This window comes from Engraulis encrasicolus, chromosome 22, assembly GCF_034702125.1.
Source record: "Engraulis encrasicolus isolate BLACKSEA-1 chromosome 22, IST_EnEncr_1.0, whole genome shotgun sequence".
Lineage (NCBI taxonomy): Eukaryota > Metazoa > Chordata > Actinopteri > Clupeiformes > Engraulidae > Engraulis > Engraulis encrasicolus.
Genome location: NC_085878.1, coordinates 26,329,951 through 26,344,950, shown reverse-complemented (window position 1 = coordinate 26,344,950; position 15,000 = coordinate 26,329,951). Strand labels below are relative to the sequence as shown.

At 47.7% G+C, this 15,000-nt stretch overlaps 1 protein-coding gene across 1 annotated transcript in view; it reads left to right on the top strand.

Moving 5' to 3' along the window:
* Window positions 1-15,000, top strand: part of smad3a (SMAD family member 3a) — a 44,576-nt gene that overhangs the window by 21,185 nt on the left and 8,391 nt on the right. The window contains exons 3-8 of the mRNA XM_063188463.1: window positions 752-886; window positions 5,298-5,372; window positions 5,812-5,862; window positions 7,847-8,059; window positions 9,146-9,283; window positions 10,429-10,573. Coding sequence (XP_063044533.1) covers window positions 752-886; window positions 5,298-5,372; window positions 5,812-5,862; window positions 7,847-8,059; window positions 9,146-9,283; window positions 10,429-10,573 — 757 coding nt within the window. The remainder of the gene's footprint in view (window positions 1-751; window positions 887-5,297; window positions 5,373-5,811; window positions 5,863-7,846; window positions 8,060-9,145; window positions 9,284-10,428; window positions 10,574-15,000) is intronic.

Genomic DNA, 15,000 nt, shown 5'->3' with positions numbered 1-15,000 from the left:
ATAAAAATGTCAAAGGGCTGTGGCTTGACAGTGTTAACAGATTGCCAATTTGTAATAAGTAGGCCTAGGCCTAATTGACTAATACCTACTGGGTATTTTCCATAGACCTAAATTAAACAAAAAGAACAAAAAGAAAAAGAACAAAAAAAAATCGATTTTGTGCCCTGTGAATCGATTATGTGAATTTTAGATTATATCGATCGATTATCGATTAAATCGATTATTTCACCCAGCCCTACTGTACACACTATATGATATGTATATGTACTTACTGTAATAATTGGTGTGATAGTGTGTGTGTTCATCTGTGCGCATGCATGTGGGTGTGTGTGTCAGTATTCTGTATGCGTGTACACTGATTTGTGCACTGTGAACGTGTTGGTGTGCGTGATATGACAGTGTGTACAGTATACAGTATGTCGGACTGTTAACATGTTGGTGTGTGTGCGATATGTTTAGTGTATTTAAGTATACAGTATATGTGTGTATTGTACACAAGTTTGTGTGTGTGATAAATTAATGTGTGCACAGTATATGTGTGTATTGTACATGTGTTGGCTGTGTGTGTTTTTGATATGTTAGTTTGTGTCCAGTATACGAGTGCTACTTTAATGTGTTGGTGTGTGTACAGTACTGTACATGAGGGCTACTATAATGTGTTGGTGTGTGTGTTGATTTGTTAGTGTGTGTACAGTATATGTGTGCTACTACTATAATGTGTGTGTTGATTTGCGTTTGTGTTTTTCCACAGTGTTGCCGCCGGTGCTGGTGCCGCGGCACACAGAAATCCCGGCGGAGTTCCCCCCACTGGACGACTACATCCACTCCATACCAGAGAACACCAACTTCCCCGCCGGCATAGAACCTCAGAGCAATTACATCGCAGGTGTGTGTGTGTGTGTGTGTGTGTGTGTGTGTGTGTGTGTGTGTGTGTGTGTGTGTGTGTGTGTGTGTGTGTGTGTGTGTGTGTGTGTGTGTGTGTGTGTGTGTGTGTGTGTGTGTGTGTGTCTGTGACAGAGAGAGAGAGAGAGAGAGAGAGAGAGAGAGAGAGAGAGAGAGTACTGTACATCCACTCTATACCAGAGAACACCACCTTCCCCGCCAGACCAACTACATTGTGTGTGTGTGTGTGTGTGTGTGTGTGTGTGTGTGTGTGTGTGTGTGTGTGTGTGTGTGTGTGTGTGTGTGTGTGTGTGTGTGAGAGAGAGAGAGAGAGAGAGAGAGAGAGAGAGAGAGAGAGAGAGAGAGAGAGAGAGAGAGAGAGAGAGAGAGAGAGAGAGAGAGAGAGAGAGAGAGAGAGTGGGTGTGTGCATGCATGCGTGCGTCTGTATATGTGAAAGAGGGAGGCAGCAGAATAATGAGATTTAGAATCTGTTTTATTTAGCAACTCACTTAAATAGGTATGTGAGGAATTTGATTTCACTAGATGTTAACTCTCGGTTGCACCGTACATTCAACAACGAGATACTGTACATATACAGGAAATTAGTGTGAAAAAAAACAGCCAAGTAGGCCAAAGTAACATGATATAGTTGTACATAAAATGCAAACTATACACAGTTCACATACAGGACATTAGCTAGTAATACTGTACTTAATAATATGCGCCATACAGTCTGACAAAATGGGGAGAAAAAGAAACAACTGTTTGGCCAAAGCAGGCGGACGACTGAAAGGTCAGCACTGCGCTGTAAGCCAAGAACCGTCTGGCTTGTGGAATAGACATAGTACACCACACGTTTAATATGTAGACAAGGATATGCATACATTCATACATACAATACATACAATAGGAATGAAGGTGAACAAGAAATTAAAGGTAAATGGAATGAAAGGAATGAAGGTAAACAAAACTATTATAAAGTGCGCAAAGGTCTGAAGCTCTCATGCACAGCCAGTTTTGAGGTACTGGTGAAGTGCTGCCATCAATAATCCAAGGAAATCAAGAAGAATCGCTGCACACTGATTTGGCTGGGTTTTATTATTTATTTAGTGAACAACGCATTTAGTTTGTGCTTCGTCAGGTTCACTTTGTACTTATAATGTACTCTATGGGAAGAGACATACTGTATGAGACAGCAAAATGCAAGCCTACGGTACAAAACAAACACACATGACATCTATCATACAGTATGCCAAAAAAGTACTTTCTTAGCTAAACTAAAGGTCAGTAAGCAGTATGCTCTGAGCCAAGAGATGTGGAAAAGACAGAAATGCAGAGGCAGCTCTTACCAACAGCCATCCAGCCACTCAGCCAACCAGCCCTCCTACACTAGACTATACATTATATAGTAATATACATACATAAATTAGTGTTTTTGTGCTTAGCAGGGTAAGTGAATGGTCAGCACTATGTTGTGAGACACGAAGCGGTTACTACATGTGGCATACACACACAGGACCAGTCGGCCAGTTACTGTAGGTCGACAGCAGGCGGGCCAACAAGCCAGTCAGCCAGCCACCAGACCTCATTCATACTGTATGATGTTCACAGTATAGAATGTGTAGCACATAGGGCAGTACATTAGTACAGCAGCGCTGTCTGAACGAAAGGTCAGCAGTATGCTGCGAGCCAAGAGAGGTTGGTGTGTGGAATACTGTCGATACAGTCGCATGCCATGAGAGGGCTGAAGTCATAGGGAGAGGGCAGCCATGGCCTAATGGTTAGGGTGATAGGATTTAGATCAGAGGGTTGCAGGTTCGAATCCCTCCCTACTGCACTCCATTTTCTGAGGTGCCCTTGAGCAAGGCACCTAACCACACTGCACCGGGGGCTGTCACCAATACCCTGTAAATGTACAGTAAGTCGCATTGGATAAATGCATCAGCTAAGTGTAATGTAATGTGAAGTATTTTAGTACTACTGTACACGTGGCAGCCAAACATTGCAAGCCAGTTAAACTTATAAAAGTAAGTTGCCCTGCTGCCTTAAGTTTGTAAGTTAACTCAACTTGAGGCTTATATTTGTTTCAACTGAGAAATCAAAGTCCCAAGTTAACTAACTTACAAACATACTTTTTAAAATTTTAACTGACTTGCAATGTTTTATAGGGAGACAACCAGCATGATATGGGGCAAGTCTGAGCTACCAGACTTCATGTACAGGTATATACGTATATGCTGAATAAAAAGAATAAAAAGCAGTGATATATGAGTGCGTTAGTACCATGCAGGCTGACTAAAAATTCAGAGCCATACTATGAGCCAAGACAGGGCTGGGCTGTGTAGGAAGTACAAGCTCTCTACATGTGCCAGATGCAGGAGCAATGCCAACCAGACAGGACAGGGCAGCTCTCACCTCTGGCTGTAGAGCTCTAGACAAAGACATCAGCCTCAGCCACAGCCATTCGGCTGGTCAGTCCCCCCTCAGCCACTCTCAGCCACCAGTGTCTCAAACTCAATCAGGTCATTTTTATTTGTTGCTTTGACTTGCGTTAAGTTCAGTCAACTTATAGGATGGGAATGCATGTTGGTGGAAATGCCCAGCCCCATGTATTTTCAATCGATCAATCTGTGTGTAAGGTTGAGCCGTCCAGCCGGTGAGGCCATCCTCATCCACCACCAGCCCAGCTGTCCAGGCTGTGTGGAGGCTGCAGCCCAGCCCTTCAGCTAGCTTCAGCCACCAAATGTCCTTCCCTTCCACTGCCCATTCAGCCTCAGACTCACATGATATCACCACATGCTACACCCTACTAGCAGCACATACCGAACAGGCCGACTAAAAGGTCAGTGCGATGCTTTGAGCCGTGACAAGGCTGAGGTGTGTGGGAAGTGCAGGCTGTCTACACGTGGCGGCAGGGCAGACCTATGATCAGGGCCAACCGGATAGGTCAGCCAGCCGTAGCCAAGAGCTCTCTGTGTACATATGACGTTCACAGTATAAAATCTGTACGCGTAGGGCAGCCAGCGACTACTAGCAGGACGAATGCACATAGCACAAGCACGGGGGCAAGGCAAGGCAAGACTGTGTGGAATAGATACAGGTCGTCAGCACGTGCCAGACCCAGCACTAGAGCCAACCAGACAGGAGTAGCTCTCACCTCCGACTTTGGCCGCCCAGGCAAACACAGCCACCCAGCCATCCAGCCTCACAGACATTCAGCCACCCAGCCACCAGCCTCTATCCACCCACCCACCCAGCCTCCAGCCACCCAGCCTCCAAGCCTCCAGCCACCCAGCCGGTCAGCCTCTACCCACCCAGCCTCCAGCCACCCAGCCTTCAGTCATCCAGCCTCCAGCTGGTCAGCCCATCCTCTGCTGACCACCAGCCCAGCTGTCCAGGCTGTGTGTGGGTGCAGCCCGCCACTATAGCTAGCCTCAGGTCTCTGGTACTCACTTGCCATGCCTTGCGCCTGAACATGTGATGTCATTGCACACCATGCTAGACTCTACAAGTACACACTGGCCATACTTAGCCACCACCACCATCCCAGTTGGCCAGAAGACCAGGCAGCCAGACAGACAGACAGGCTATGCGGGGGCGGGTGGCACACCGCTTCAGTGCATAGTCCAATTTTGGTTCCTGCTGTTGCCATTCTGGGCTGCGGGCTCTGCTGTGTGTGTCTGTGCCAAGGTGTCCAACCTCTCTGTGTTTCAGTGTGTGTGTGTGTGTGTGTGTGTGTGTGTGTGTGTGTGTGTGTGTGTGTGTGTGTGTGTGTGTGTGTGTGTGTGTGTGTGTGTGTGTGTGTGTGTGTGTGTGTGTGTGTGTGTGTGTGTGTATGTGTGCTCGTGTTTGAGTACGAGGCAGACGCTGTCTCAGGAAAGCAACCGCATGCCAGCTCTCAGCTGGGCACTGCTCTGCTGTTCTCACCGTGTTACCCGGCCACAGCACCATACACACGTGTGTGTGATGAAACACCTGCCGCTATCCCATGCATTATGCTGTAGCAGTACACTGTGAACATATGCTCTTGTGGTATCTCCAAGCAAACAAAGCAGTAAATAATGGTGTATGGTTGAATAAATGGACCTACACATAGATAGACAAATATATACTGTATGTAGTGTTAAACTATATGTCCTAAGTAGATAGATGTTCACTTTATGTGTACACATGTTGTTGCTTCAATAGCTGTAGGTATTTTTTTATTTCTTCATCTACATTCATTTCATTCTTAGTTTATCGAACTTAATTTATAATGTTCTGATCATTTCAATGACTTTCCCTTGACCTAAAAAATGAGACCTGAATGGTTATTTTAATGTTTAACCTACTACAACCTGCACCTAAACGCCACACACCATCAGTGCATCAGTTCATCTCTTGTGTTTCTGTGTGTGTGTGTTTGTGTATACAGAGACTCCTCCGCCCGGCTACATCAGTGAGGACGGGGAGACCAGCGACCACCCCATGAGCCATAGTATGGACACAGGTATCCCCCCGCACACCTGGACACACCTGGGCACTTCATCACGCCTCACCTGACCACACACTTATGGCATATACAAGGAATCTGAACTGATTCCAGCATGTAATGTGTTAGTTGACTTTGACACCTTAGGCCAAACTCATTTCGGTTCAGGCACTACAAGTAGACCAGTCCGGCCAACGCAAAGTTTTGGTTCATATCGGAATACATTTGCTAATCAGTCATTTTGGATGATAGTGGGTATCTCAGGAATACTGACTGTAAATGCCCAGCAAAAAAGGTAAAATTGTTCTCAAGTGAAAACCTGTCACCTGCAGCAACTTTTTAATATAGAGATTTACTTCTTTCTTTGGTATTCTTATTTTTTTTCCTCTAAATGTCTGGGGCTGTATTGATGTAATCGGGTACTTTTTGTTAACCTTAGTGTCTTCTCCTGTTGCAGGCTCACCCAACCTTTCACCAAGTCCAGTGTCGCCCACACACAATAACCTAGGTGAGCTGACTGCATGTGTATGTGTTTGTGTCTGTGCTATTTAAATGTCTGCGGCTGGCTTGAGCAGGAAGACACCATTGGTCTAGCCTTAGTCCAGAACCTTTGTGTCTGTGTGTGTGTATCGGTTGTTGATGTCGGTGTCTGTGTGTGTCTTTGTCTGTCTCTGTGTATCTGTGTGAGTGTGTGGGTGTGTCTGCGTGGGTGGATGGGTGTTGGTGTGTGTGTCTTTGTGTATCTGTATGAGTGTGTGTTCATGTGTGTGTAGGTGTCTGTGTGTCTGTGTGTCTGTGTGTGTGTATTGGGTGGGTGTTGGTGTCTGTGTCTCTGTGTATCTGTGTGAGTGTGTGTTGGTGTCTGTGTCTCTGTGTGAGTGTGTGAGTGTGTGGGCGGGTGTCTAAGCGCAGCGCCTGTATTTTCACACATGTGTAAGAGAATGTATTTTGGCAAGCGGATGGGGGACAGAGAAGCCGGCCGGCCCGTTGGAAGCCATGTGGATAGCACAGAGGAAACGGACACTGAATGAAGCTTTTGTCTCCCAACACCCACACCACCCCCTTCTTCCCCTCCACCAGCCGCCCTAGTCTTCCCCATCTGATCTCATAGTGGGAGAGACACACACACACACACACACACACACACACACACACACACACACACACACACACACACACACACACACACACACACACACACACACACACACACATACGCACACATACACACACACAGGGCCGCTGACAGCTTTTGCCAGGCCCAGGACAGTCATCTGAAACGGCCCCCACCCAATACATATATAATGTAACGAGGACCCAATTCTGGGCCCCCTTTCTCCCTGGGCCCGGGACAACTGACCCCATTGTCTCCCCCTGTCGGTTTCCCTGCACGCGCACACACACACACACACACACACACACACACACACACACACACACACACACACACACACACACACACACACACACACACACACACACACACACACACACACACACACACACACACACAGATAAAGCCGCCTCGCCTCCCACACTTACACTAATAATAATATCCTGTTGATTAGTGTCGCCCCCTTTAAAGTACGACCTCCTCCGCGGCCTGCAAAGCGGCTGTGAAAACAACAAAATAGCTGATTTGATTTCCCCACGGATGAGGAGCCTTCAAAGAGAAGGCAGCGCCAATAAGCCCCGAATTACTCTCGAATCGGGCGGCCGGCCCGTTCCTTAAAAGCAATACGGGAACTGAACTGCTGTTTATGAAATCTGGGCCGGGAACCCTGTAATTTGCCCGTCTCCCTACTTCTCTCTGTTTTCTCTCTCTCTTCTCTCTGTTCTCTCTCTCTTCCCTCGCTCGGCTGCCGATGGCCTCCTCCAAGTGATGGCAGTGTTTCCACCCGGCCGGGCCTGGTTTGCGTTTCTGGGAAATCGGCGTTAAACATTGACATCATTGTGTGACTTCCCTCCTGCTAATCCGCTCTGCTTTCTCTTCTTTCTCTTCTCTCTTCTTTCTCTCTCTCTCTCTCTCTCTCTCTTTCTCTCTCTCTCTCTCTCTCTCGCTCTCTCTCTCTGTCTGCCCCTCTCTCTTGTCTTTTGTTTGGGTATCTTTCTCCTGCTGTCTCATTTTCACTCTTTCACCGGTGCTTTTCTTTGTTGCTACTCTCTTTCTCCTCTTTCCTTTTTTCTTCTTTGGCGGTTTCTGCCTCTGCCCAGGATCAACTGTCTCGGGCCTGTAGCGGGTGGTGATGTGGGGAGTGCACCTCACCTCTGTGTGTGTGTGTGTCTACGTGTGTGTGTGTCTACGTGTGTGTGTCTGTGTCTGTGTCTGTGTTTGTGTCTGTGAGAGTGTATGGGTATGTGTACACTGTACAGTACATGTGTGGGTGACAACTGTGTCTGATATCATTCTGTGTGTCTGTGTGTGTGGGTGTGTGTGCGTGCGTTTCTCTGTACCTCTGTACGCATTCGTGTGTGTGTGTGTGTGTGTACAGACCTGCAGCCAGTGACGTACTGTGAGCCAGCCTTCTGGTGCTCCATCTCCTACTACGAGTTGAACCAGCGCGTGGGCGAGACCTTCCACGCATCGCAGCCCTCGCTGACCGTGGACGGCTTCACCGACCCCTCCAACTCGGAGCGCTTCTGCCTGGGCCTGCTGTCCAACGTCAACCGCAACGCCGCCGTGGAGCTCACGCGACGCCATATTGGTAACATTTCCATTGCTCCATTGCTTGTATGTTAAACAGAGTTGTATTAAGTAGGAGTATTCGCACAGATGTAATTACAACACTAGTAGTATGAGATTAAAAAGTTGAAAACAAGTAATATCATACCACTAGTGTATATAATTTATAATACTGAGCAGCTCCGTTTCCTGGGATTGCTGTCACACATCAACTGTAACACAGCAGTGGAACTGACGCGACACCACATTGGTATACGTATTGCCGTACACTGTGTGAGCAACTATGTTGTATGTAGTTGCAGTAATAGGCTATATTCTGAAAGGGCATCACACCTTTCAGCTTGTGGCCTGGAGGGTGTGTTAAGTTCCACAAAGTAATCCAATAGTCTAGTCGAAAGGAACTCGCACACCACTGATGCCGATGCATAATTTAAAAAAATGAAAAGTAAAATAAAGTGCATGCAGTGTCATGCAAAACATTTGAGGTCTTTCAGACCATCACGAGTACCATTTTTTTCAAAAAGACAAGCCCTTAACTTATATAGCCTATAGGCCTGCATGTATACAGAAGACAGATTGCACATGCAGTTACAGTATGTAATTAAATCGTAGTTAGGTAATTATAAAGTAAAACTCAGCAGTGTCTCTGCCAGGAACTGCTGTCCAACATTAACCGCAACAAGCGGTCACAAGACGCCATACTGTCACCTCACAAAGAAGTGCTGCTCTCAGCAGTCTGCTCAGTCCCTCCACGCTGCTCTCTCATAGCCATTTCTTAATCCATTATTACCATGCTCTCATTATGTCATTTTAAGTAGAACAGCAGCAGAAATAGCTATCTCTGAATTACTTAATTGAATTAAGGTGATTACATTGTAGTTATGTACTTACACAATTCTGACATCATCTGGTTGTTCAATTAAAAGTGATGCCATTACTCTATATAAATAGTTACATCCAGATCACAGCTATTCTTTGGCCCTGGGAAGATGTATAAATTGAATAGTATGCCTCACAATTTCTGGTTAAAAATGAATAAAACTGGTATTGTTTGCCCTCCATATGTCAATGCAGTTGCGTCTTTATCTCCTTTCTCCCTCTTCATCAGGCCGGGGTGTGCGCCTGTACTACATCGGCGGAGAGGTGTTTGCGGAGTGCCTGAGCGAGAGCGCCATCTTTGTCCAGAGCCCGAACTGCAACCAGCGCTACGGCTGGCACCCGGCCACCGTCTGCAAGATTCCGCCAGGTGGGTCACTCCCTACCCCCCCTCACCTGGTGACTCCCCAAGACTCAGAGACTCTGATAGGGGCGTGTGGTAGGGAATGGGAGAGAGTTAGCAGGAAGCGGTTTTGACTGATTGGTCTGATTTGCACAGAATATCTTGCGCAGTAAGCAGACACGATCTTAGGTTGCTTAGACTATACTGTAGATAATGTTGCTCAGGCTCATCTGTGAGTGAAGTCAAGAAGATCAAAAGAGACATGAAATAGCAGAGGCACAAAAGCATGAAAAAGCCAATAATATTACATGGCAAGATCTGTTAAAAAGCACATTGGCCCTTTCTTGTGTAGTATTTCCATATTTGATTGATAACAGAGATATGGATTTGCATAGTATTGATTTATCTGATGTACATGATTGACACAGAAACATTTGGCTAATAATAAGCAAACTCTCCGGTCGTCTCTGGCACTCCAATTTTGTCCAGACTCAATTCACGTCATGTCAGAGGTTACCCGCAGGAAATCTCATTTTGTTGTTTTGGTTTTTACCGAGTGGTGTTTACCTTATGCTTGTTTGTTTGTGCTGGGAATGTGGCTCATTGTTTCAACGCGAGATGGAAATCAGCATTTTCCCAGAATCGCCAGAAAGTAAGGAAGACTATCTCAAGCGAGACCGGGCGCTCCTTTTGATAAGACACAGACGGGCGCCACCAGTCCTCCGTGACTCACTGAGATACACTGTGGATGCACATTCCCGCAAATATACAGTACCATTCCCCACTTGTGGGTTACACTTCATTTAATTCTATGGTCCCTGTAATATTAGGTACGGTACTCTATCAAACAAGTGTGTACACTATATACATAGTGAAAAAAAGATGCAAATCTAGATGATATTACTGTAAATAGACTCTCAAAGTGTTGAATTAAAGCTGCTTTTTTTTCTTGTGTGTACTCTTACTGTACCCAAGTGGTGGTTTGTGTAATGTTAACCCATTAAGACACAGCGTTATACTACATTTGCTGTTACCAGAATGGCAATGACCAAGTCATAGTGCATTACTAAAAGCCCTGTGTTATGTCACAGTATTGTAGTAGTATAGTAGTCAACTTTTCAATGGCTATCATGGTGTGTATTAAGGGGCTACGGCTGTGTTTGTGCCCATAGGCTGCAACCTGAAGATCTTCAACAACCAGGAGTTTGCCGCGCTGCTGGCCCAGTCGGTCAACCAGGGCTTCGAGGCCGTCTACCAGCTCACCAGGATGTGCACCATACGGATGAGCTTCGTCAAGGGCTGGGGTGCAGAGTACAGGTGAGGGGATACACACACACACACACACACACACACACACACACACACACACACACACACACACACACACACACACACACACACACACACACACACACACACACACACACACACACACACACACACACACACACACACACACACACACAAACTGCATGTCCACATACTGTATTTACAGGCATATAAAGCCTGTTTACCATTGTCTCCAGACACGCAGATACACACACTTCTCGCACAACCCTGTTGAAAGTTCACACCCTGGTGCCTCACATCCATGGCTGCTTGTGTGTTCATGACACCGTTCTCTTATTTGTTTGAGATGTTCCACCACTGACGCAAAAAACACACATGTGCCGGACAAACTTCTCAGACTTTACAGCCCACACACTTGACTTCCTCCTTCTCATTCTCATTCTAGCAGCTAACCCCCCACCTTCCACACACACACATACACACACCACATACACACACACACACACACACACACACACACACACACACACACACACACACACACACACACATACACACACACACACAAACACACACTCACACACACACACACACACACACACACACACACACACACACACACACACACACATCCACACCCTTCCAAGCCTCTCTCACCCCCATTTCCCCAATCTCACGGTTCTGATCCTTCTTGCCCCACCATCACCACAACCCATCCAACCTACCAGCACCCCACCCCACCCCACCCGCTCCCCCTCTCCAACCTTTCCCTACCACCCAGCACAGTACAGCCCAGCACCCCGTCTTGCCCCACCCCACTCCCGCGCCCACGGTTCCTGGCTGCTCCCCCTTTCCCGCTCGGGCCTGTGAGTAATCTGATTGTTTGCACGAGCAGGAACTAGCCAGGCCATAATCAGAGCCAGCCGTGCAGCTCCCACTGAGGAGAGGAGAGGGGGCAGAGAGAGAGGGAGAGGGGGGGAGAGGAGAGGGGGAGTAACAGAGAGAGAGAGAAGGGGAGAGGGAGTAGAGGGAGAGAGAGAGAAGTGGAGGGGGAGAGGGAGAGGGAGAGGGGGAGTGAGGGAGTAACGGAGGCAGAGATGGAGAGAGAGGGGGAGCAGGCCAGGGCCAGCCATGGTATGAGAGGAGAGAGAAGGAGAGAGGGCGGGAGAGAGCAAAGGGAGAGAAAGAGAGAGAGAGAGAGCAAGGAAGAGAGGGAGCAGACCAGCGCAAACCATACCATGGTGTTCTTGGTGAGGAGGAGAAGAGAGGACAGGAGAAGAGGTGAGATGAGAGGTGTATGGCAAGGATAGAGGGATAAAGGACGTGTGAGAGCAAAGGGGCATGAGGAGAAAGCAAGTGACGGACATCAAGGGACAGAGAGAGTGGGATTGGAACGATGGAGAGAGTGACAGAAGACAGACTGAAAGAGGATAGAGGGGGGAGTTGCTGAGCTGTTCAGTAAATGTACTGTAGCTATTAGTGCTGGTGAGAATGAAGGAGAGAGAAGAGCAAAGGAAAGAAGGAAAGAGCTGAGAGTTGCTGGTTTGGAGATCATCTCTGGAACAGAGGAACTGAGAGAGATGGAGAAGAGAGAGAGAGAGAGAGAGAGAGAGAGAGAGAGAGAGAGAGAGAGAGAGAGAGTCCGGAAAGAGAGAGTGAGAGAGAGAGAGCCCTGCACTGTGTTGCTTAGCTAGTCTCTGGTCTCCAGACGGCTCTGCTGGCCGCATGTGGAGACATTTAAGTGGTGGCTCAGGTTTCAGCAGACGCCCTCTCACACTTGCACTTTTCCTTTCTGCTACTCCTCCATTTATTCTCTCTCTCCCTCCCTCTCTCTTTCCCCTTTTCTATCTATCTGTCTCACTGACCTACTCCTGTTTTTGACTTGGCCTGTCTGTCTGTCTGTCTGTCTGTCTGTCTGTCTCTCTCTCTCTCTCTCTCTCTCTCTCTCTCTCTCTCTCTCTCTCTCTCTCTCTCTCTCTCTCCACTCTCCCAATTGTTCCAGTCTCATTTCCTCATTGGCTTTCCATCTTCACCACACAACCCCTGCCCTCTGCTCCATATCTGCATTTTCAACCTCTCTGTGTACTCTCTCTCTCTCTCCCTCTCTCTCCTCCCTCTCTCTCTCCCTCTCTCTCTGTCTGTCTGTCTCTCTCTGTCTCTGTCTCTCTCTCTCTCTCTCTCTCTCTCTCTCTCTCTCTCTCTCTCTCTCTCTGCCCACCACTTTATCTGTCTTTCTCTCTCAGTTCTCTTTATCTCTCTATTTTTCTCTAGTTTTCGCTCCCTCCCCTCTCTATCTCAACTCTTCTGTGTCTGTCACGTACAGTACTGGCCGCCTCGACCCCAAATGTTTTCGAGGTTCCTCCTGTCAGATCTGTGATGAGATATTGTGGTTTAGGCGCGGCCGCCATACTGCATACCGCTATGGCTGTGTTGGCTGACCTCGACATATACATACATGCAGCAACAAATCACACACACAAACACACACATACACACGCACGCACACACACACTCACACTCACACACACACTCACACGCACACGCACACGCACACACACACACACACACACACACACACACACACACTGCCACACACACACACACACACACACATCCAAAGGAAAGAACACATTCATCTCTTAATAACCAATTGCCAGGTCACGCTCGGCTTGATTTGGTTCAGTTTGGTTTGGCAGTGCCCGGCCGGCCGGCTGGCAAGCAAGTGTCAGTGGAAGGAATCAATCAATTAATTAATACCCAGAAGCCCCGGCCGGCGGTAGCTGTGGTCGGACACATTATGACTTCTACCCTCTTACAGGGAGACACTCATTTCCCCCTCGGTTACGTTTTAGGCCGCTCTGGTTTTTTTTTTGTGGCACAGTAACCACTTTGTCAGTCGCGGCAGCTTCAGCCCACTCACTGCTCACTACTCACTTGACTTACTTACACACAAACTTTCTCTCTCTTGCTCATGCACACTACTGGACTTTCAGTTTTCCATTTTGCTACATCTGTCTGTCTGTGGCTCTCTTAATGTGTTGACACACATGTCCCTCTTTCCACCTTTTCATGCTTTGAACTTCTATCATCACTCTCTTCTTCCTTCCTTCCTCTCTCCCTCCCTCTTTTGCTCTCTCTTGACTTAAACCGCCCTCTCTGTTTCACCCACTCCTTCTCTGCCTTTCTCACTGTCGCTCTCATTCACTCTTTCTCTGTCACATTACTCTGTATTTCTTTCTCTGTATTTCTTTCTCTGTCTCTCTGTCTCTCTCTCTCTCTCTCTCGCTCTCTCTCTCTCGCTCTCTCTCTCTCGCTCTCTCTCGCTCTCTCTCTCTCACTCACTCACTCACTCCTTCTTCGTACCTCTCTCTTTCTCCCCTCTCTGCTCCCCTCTTGGCTTCTCCTGGTGTGTGTATGGAGATGTAATCATGGCTGACGTATGTGGGGCTGGATTAATACTGCTGGGCTGGTTTAATACATTTGGTCCTCGGGGCAGGAGACCAGTGGGCGGCAGGTGGACCTCTAGCCAGGACAGAGCAAGCCGCCTACAGTACGTCTCCACTATCACTGAGGCTTGGTCACTAAAGTATTTACTTGGAAAGGCCAGACTAATGAATGTTGTGTTGTGAATGTGTTGAATAGTAGAGGTCCTTTTAGACTTGATCAGTCACTCAAGTAGGTAATATTAACAGGAGGGCCATTCAGACAGGAGAAGCCACACCAGCCTGACCACAGTGGCACTTGTTGGGCAGGGGACCAGGTGGGACCAGGGGGCCAGGTGGACTTAGCCGGGACAGGCCGCCTCCACAGGGCCTCAATTGAGCCTTGGCTATTAAAGTGTTTTAATGGGAAAGGCCAGAGTAGTCACATCAGTGGAGTTAACCCACTGATGCGATTTAACCCAACGGCTGCGTAGCCTCTTACTGCAGATGGGGTCGCCGGCGGGCCTATTCACTATTTGCTGGAAATGCTCAACTATTTCATGACAACATTGCTATGACATTATTGAGACAGCCATTACAATTTTCACGTCAGTAAGGTTATAACATAGGCTCTGCGCTAAGGGGTTAATGCCTAAGGCCTTTTTGGGAAAAGGTGCCCTCAGTCCACAAAAACCTAAATATCTCAGTCTCTTGATCCCTTCAGGCGCCTGGGTCCGTGTTGCCTGCACACAGCATCCAGCATCAATGGGTTAAGCTGGTTGGTGGCTTTAACGGTCCTCTCAGACAGGAGTAGCCACACCAGACATCAATTGCAGCAGCAATGGTGTACCAGTGTGCTATTCAGGTAGACTGTTCCAGGCTATGCCATCCCCACCTTCACATTCACCGAATCTCGGGTCACTGAAGAGTCTTAACACTGGGGTCCTTTCAGACCAGAGCAGCTGCTCAAGTGGATTTAATAGTAGAGGTCCTTTTAGACAGGAATAGCCGCACCAGACTGGCAGCAGCGCT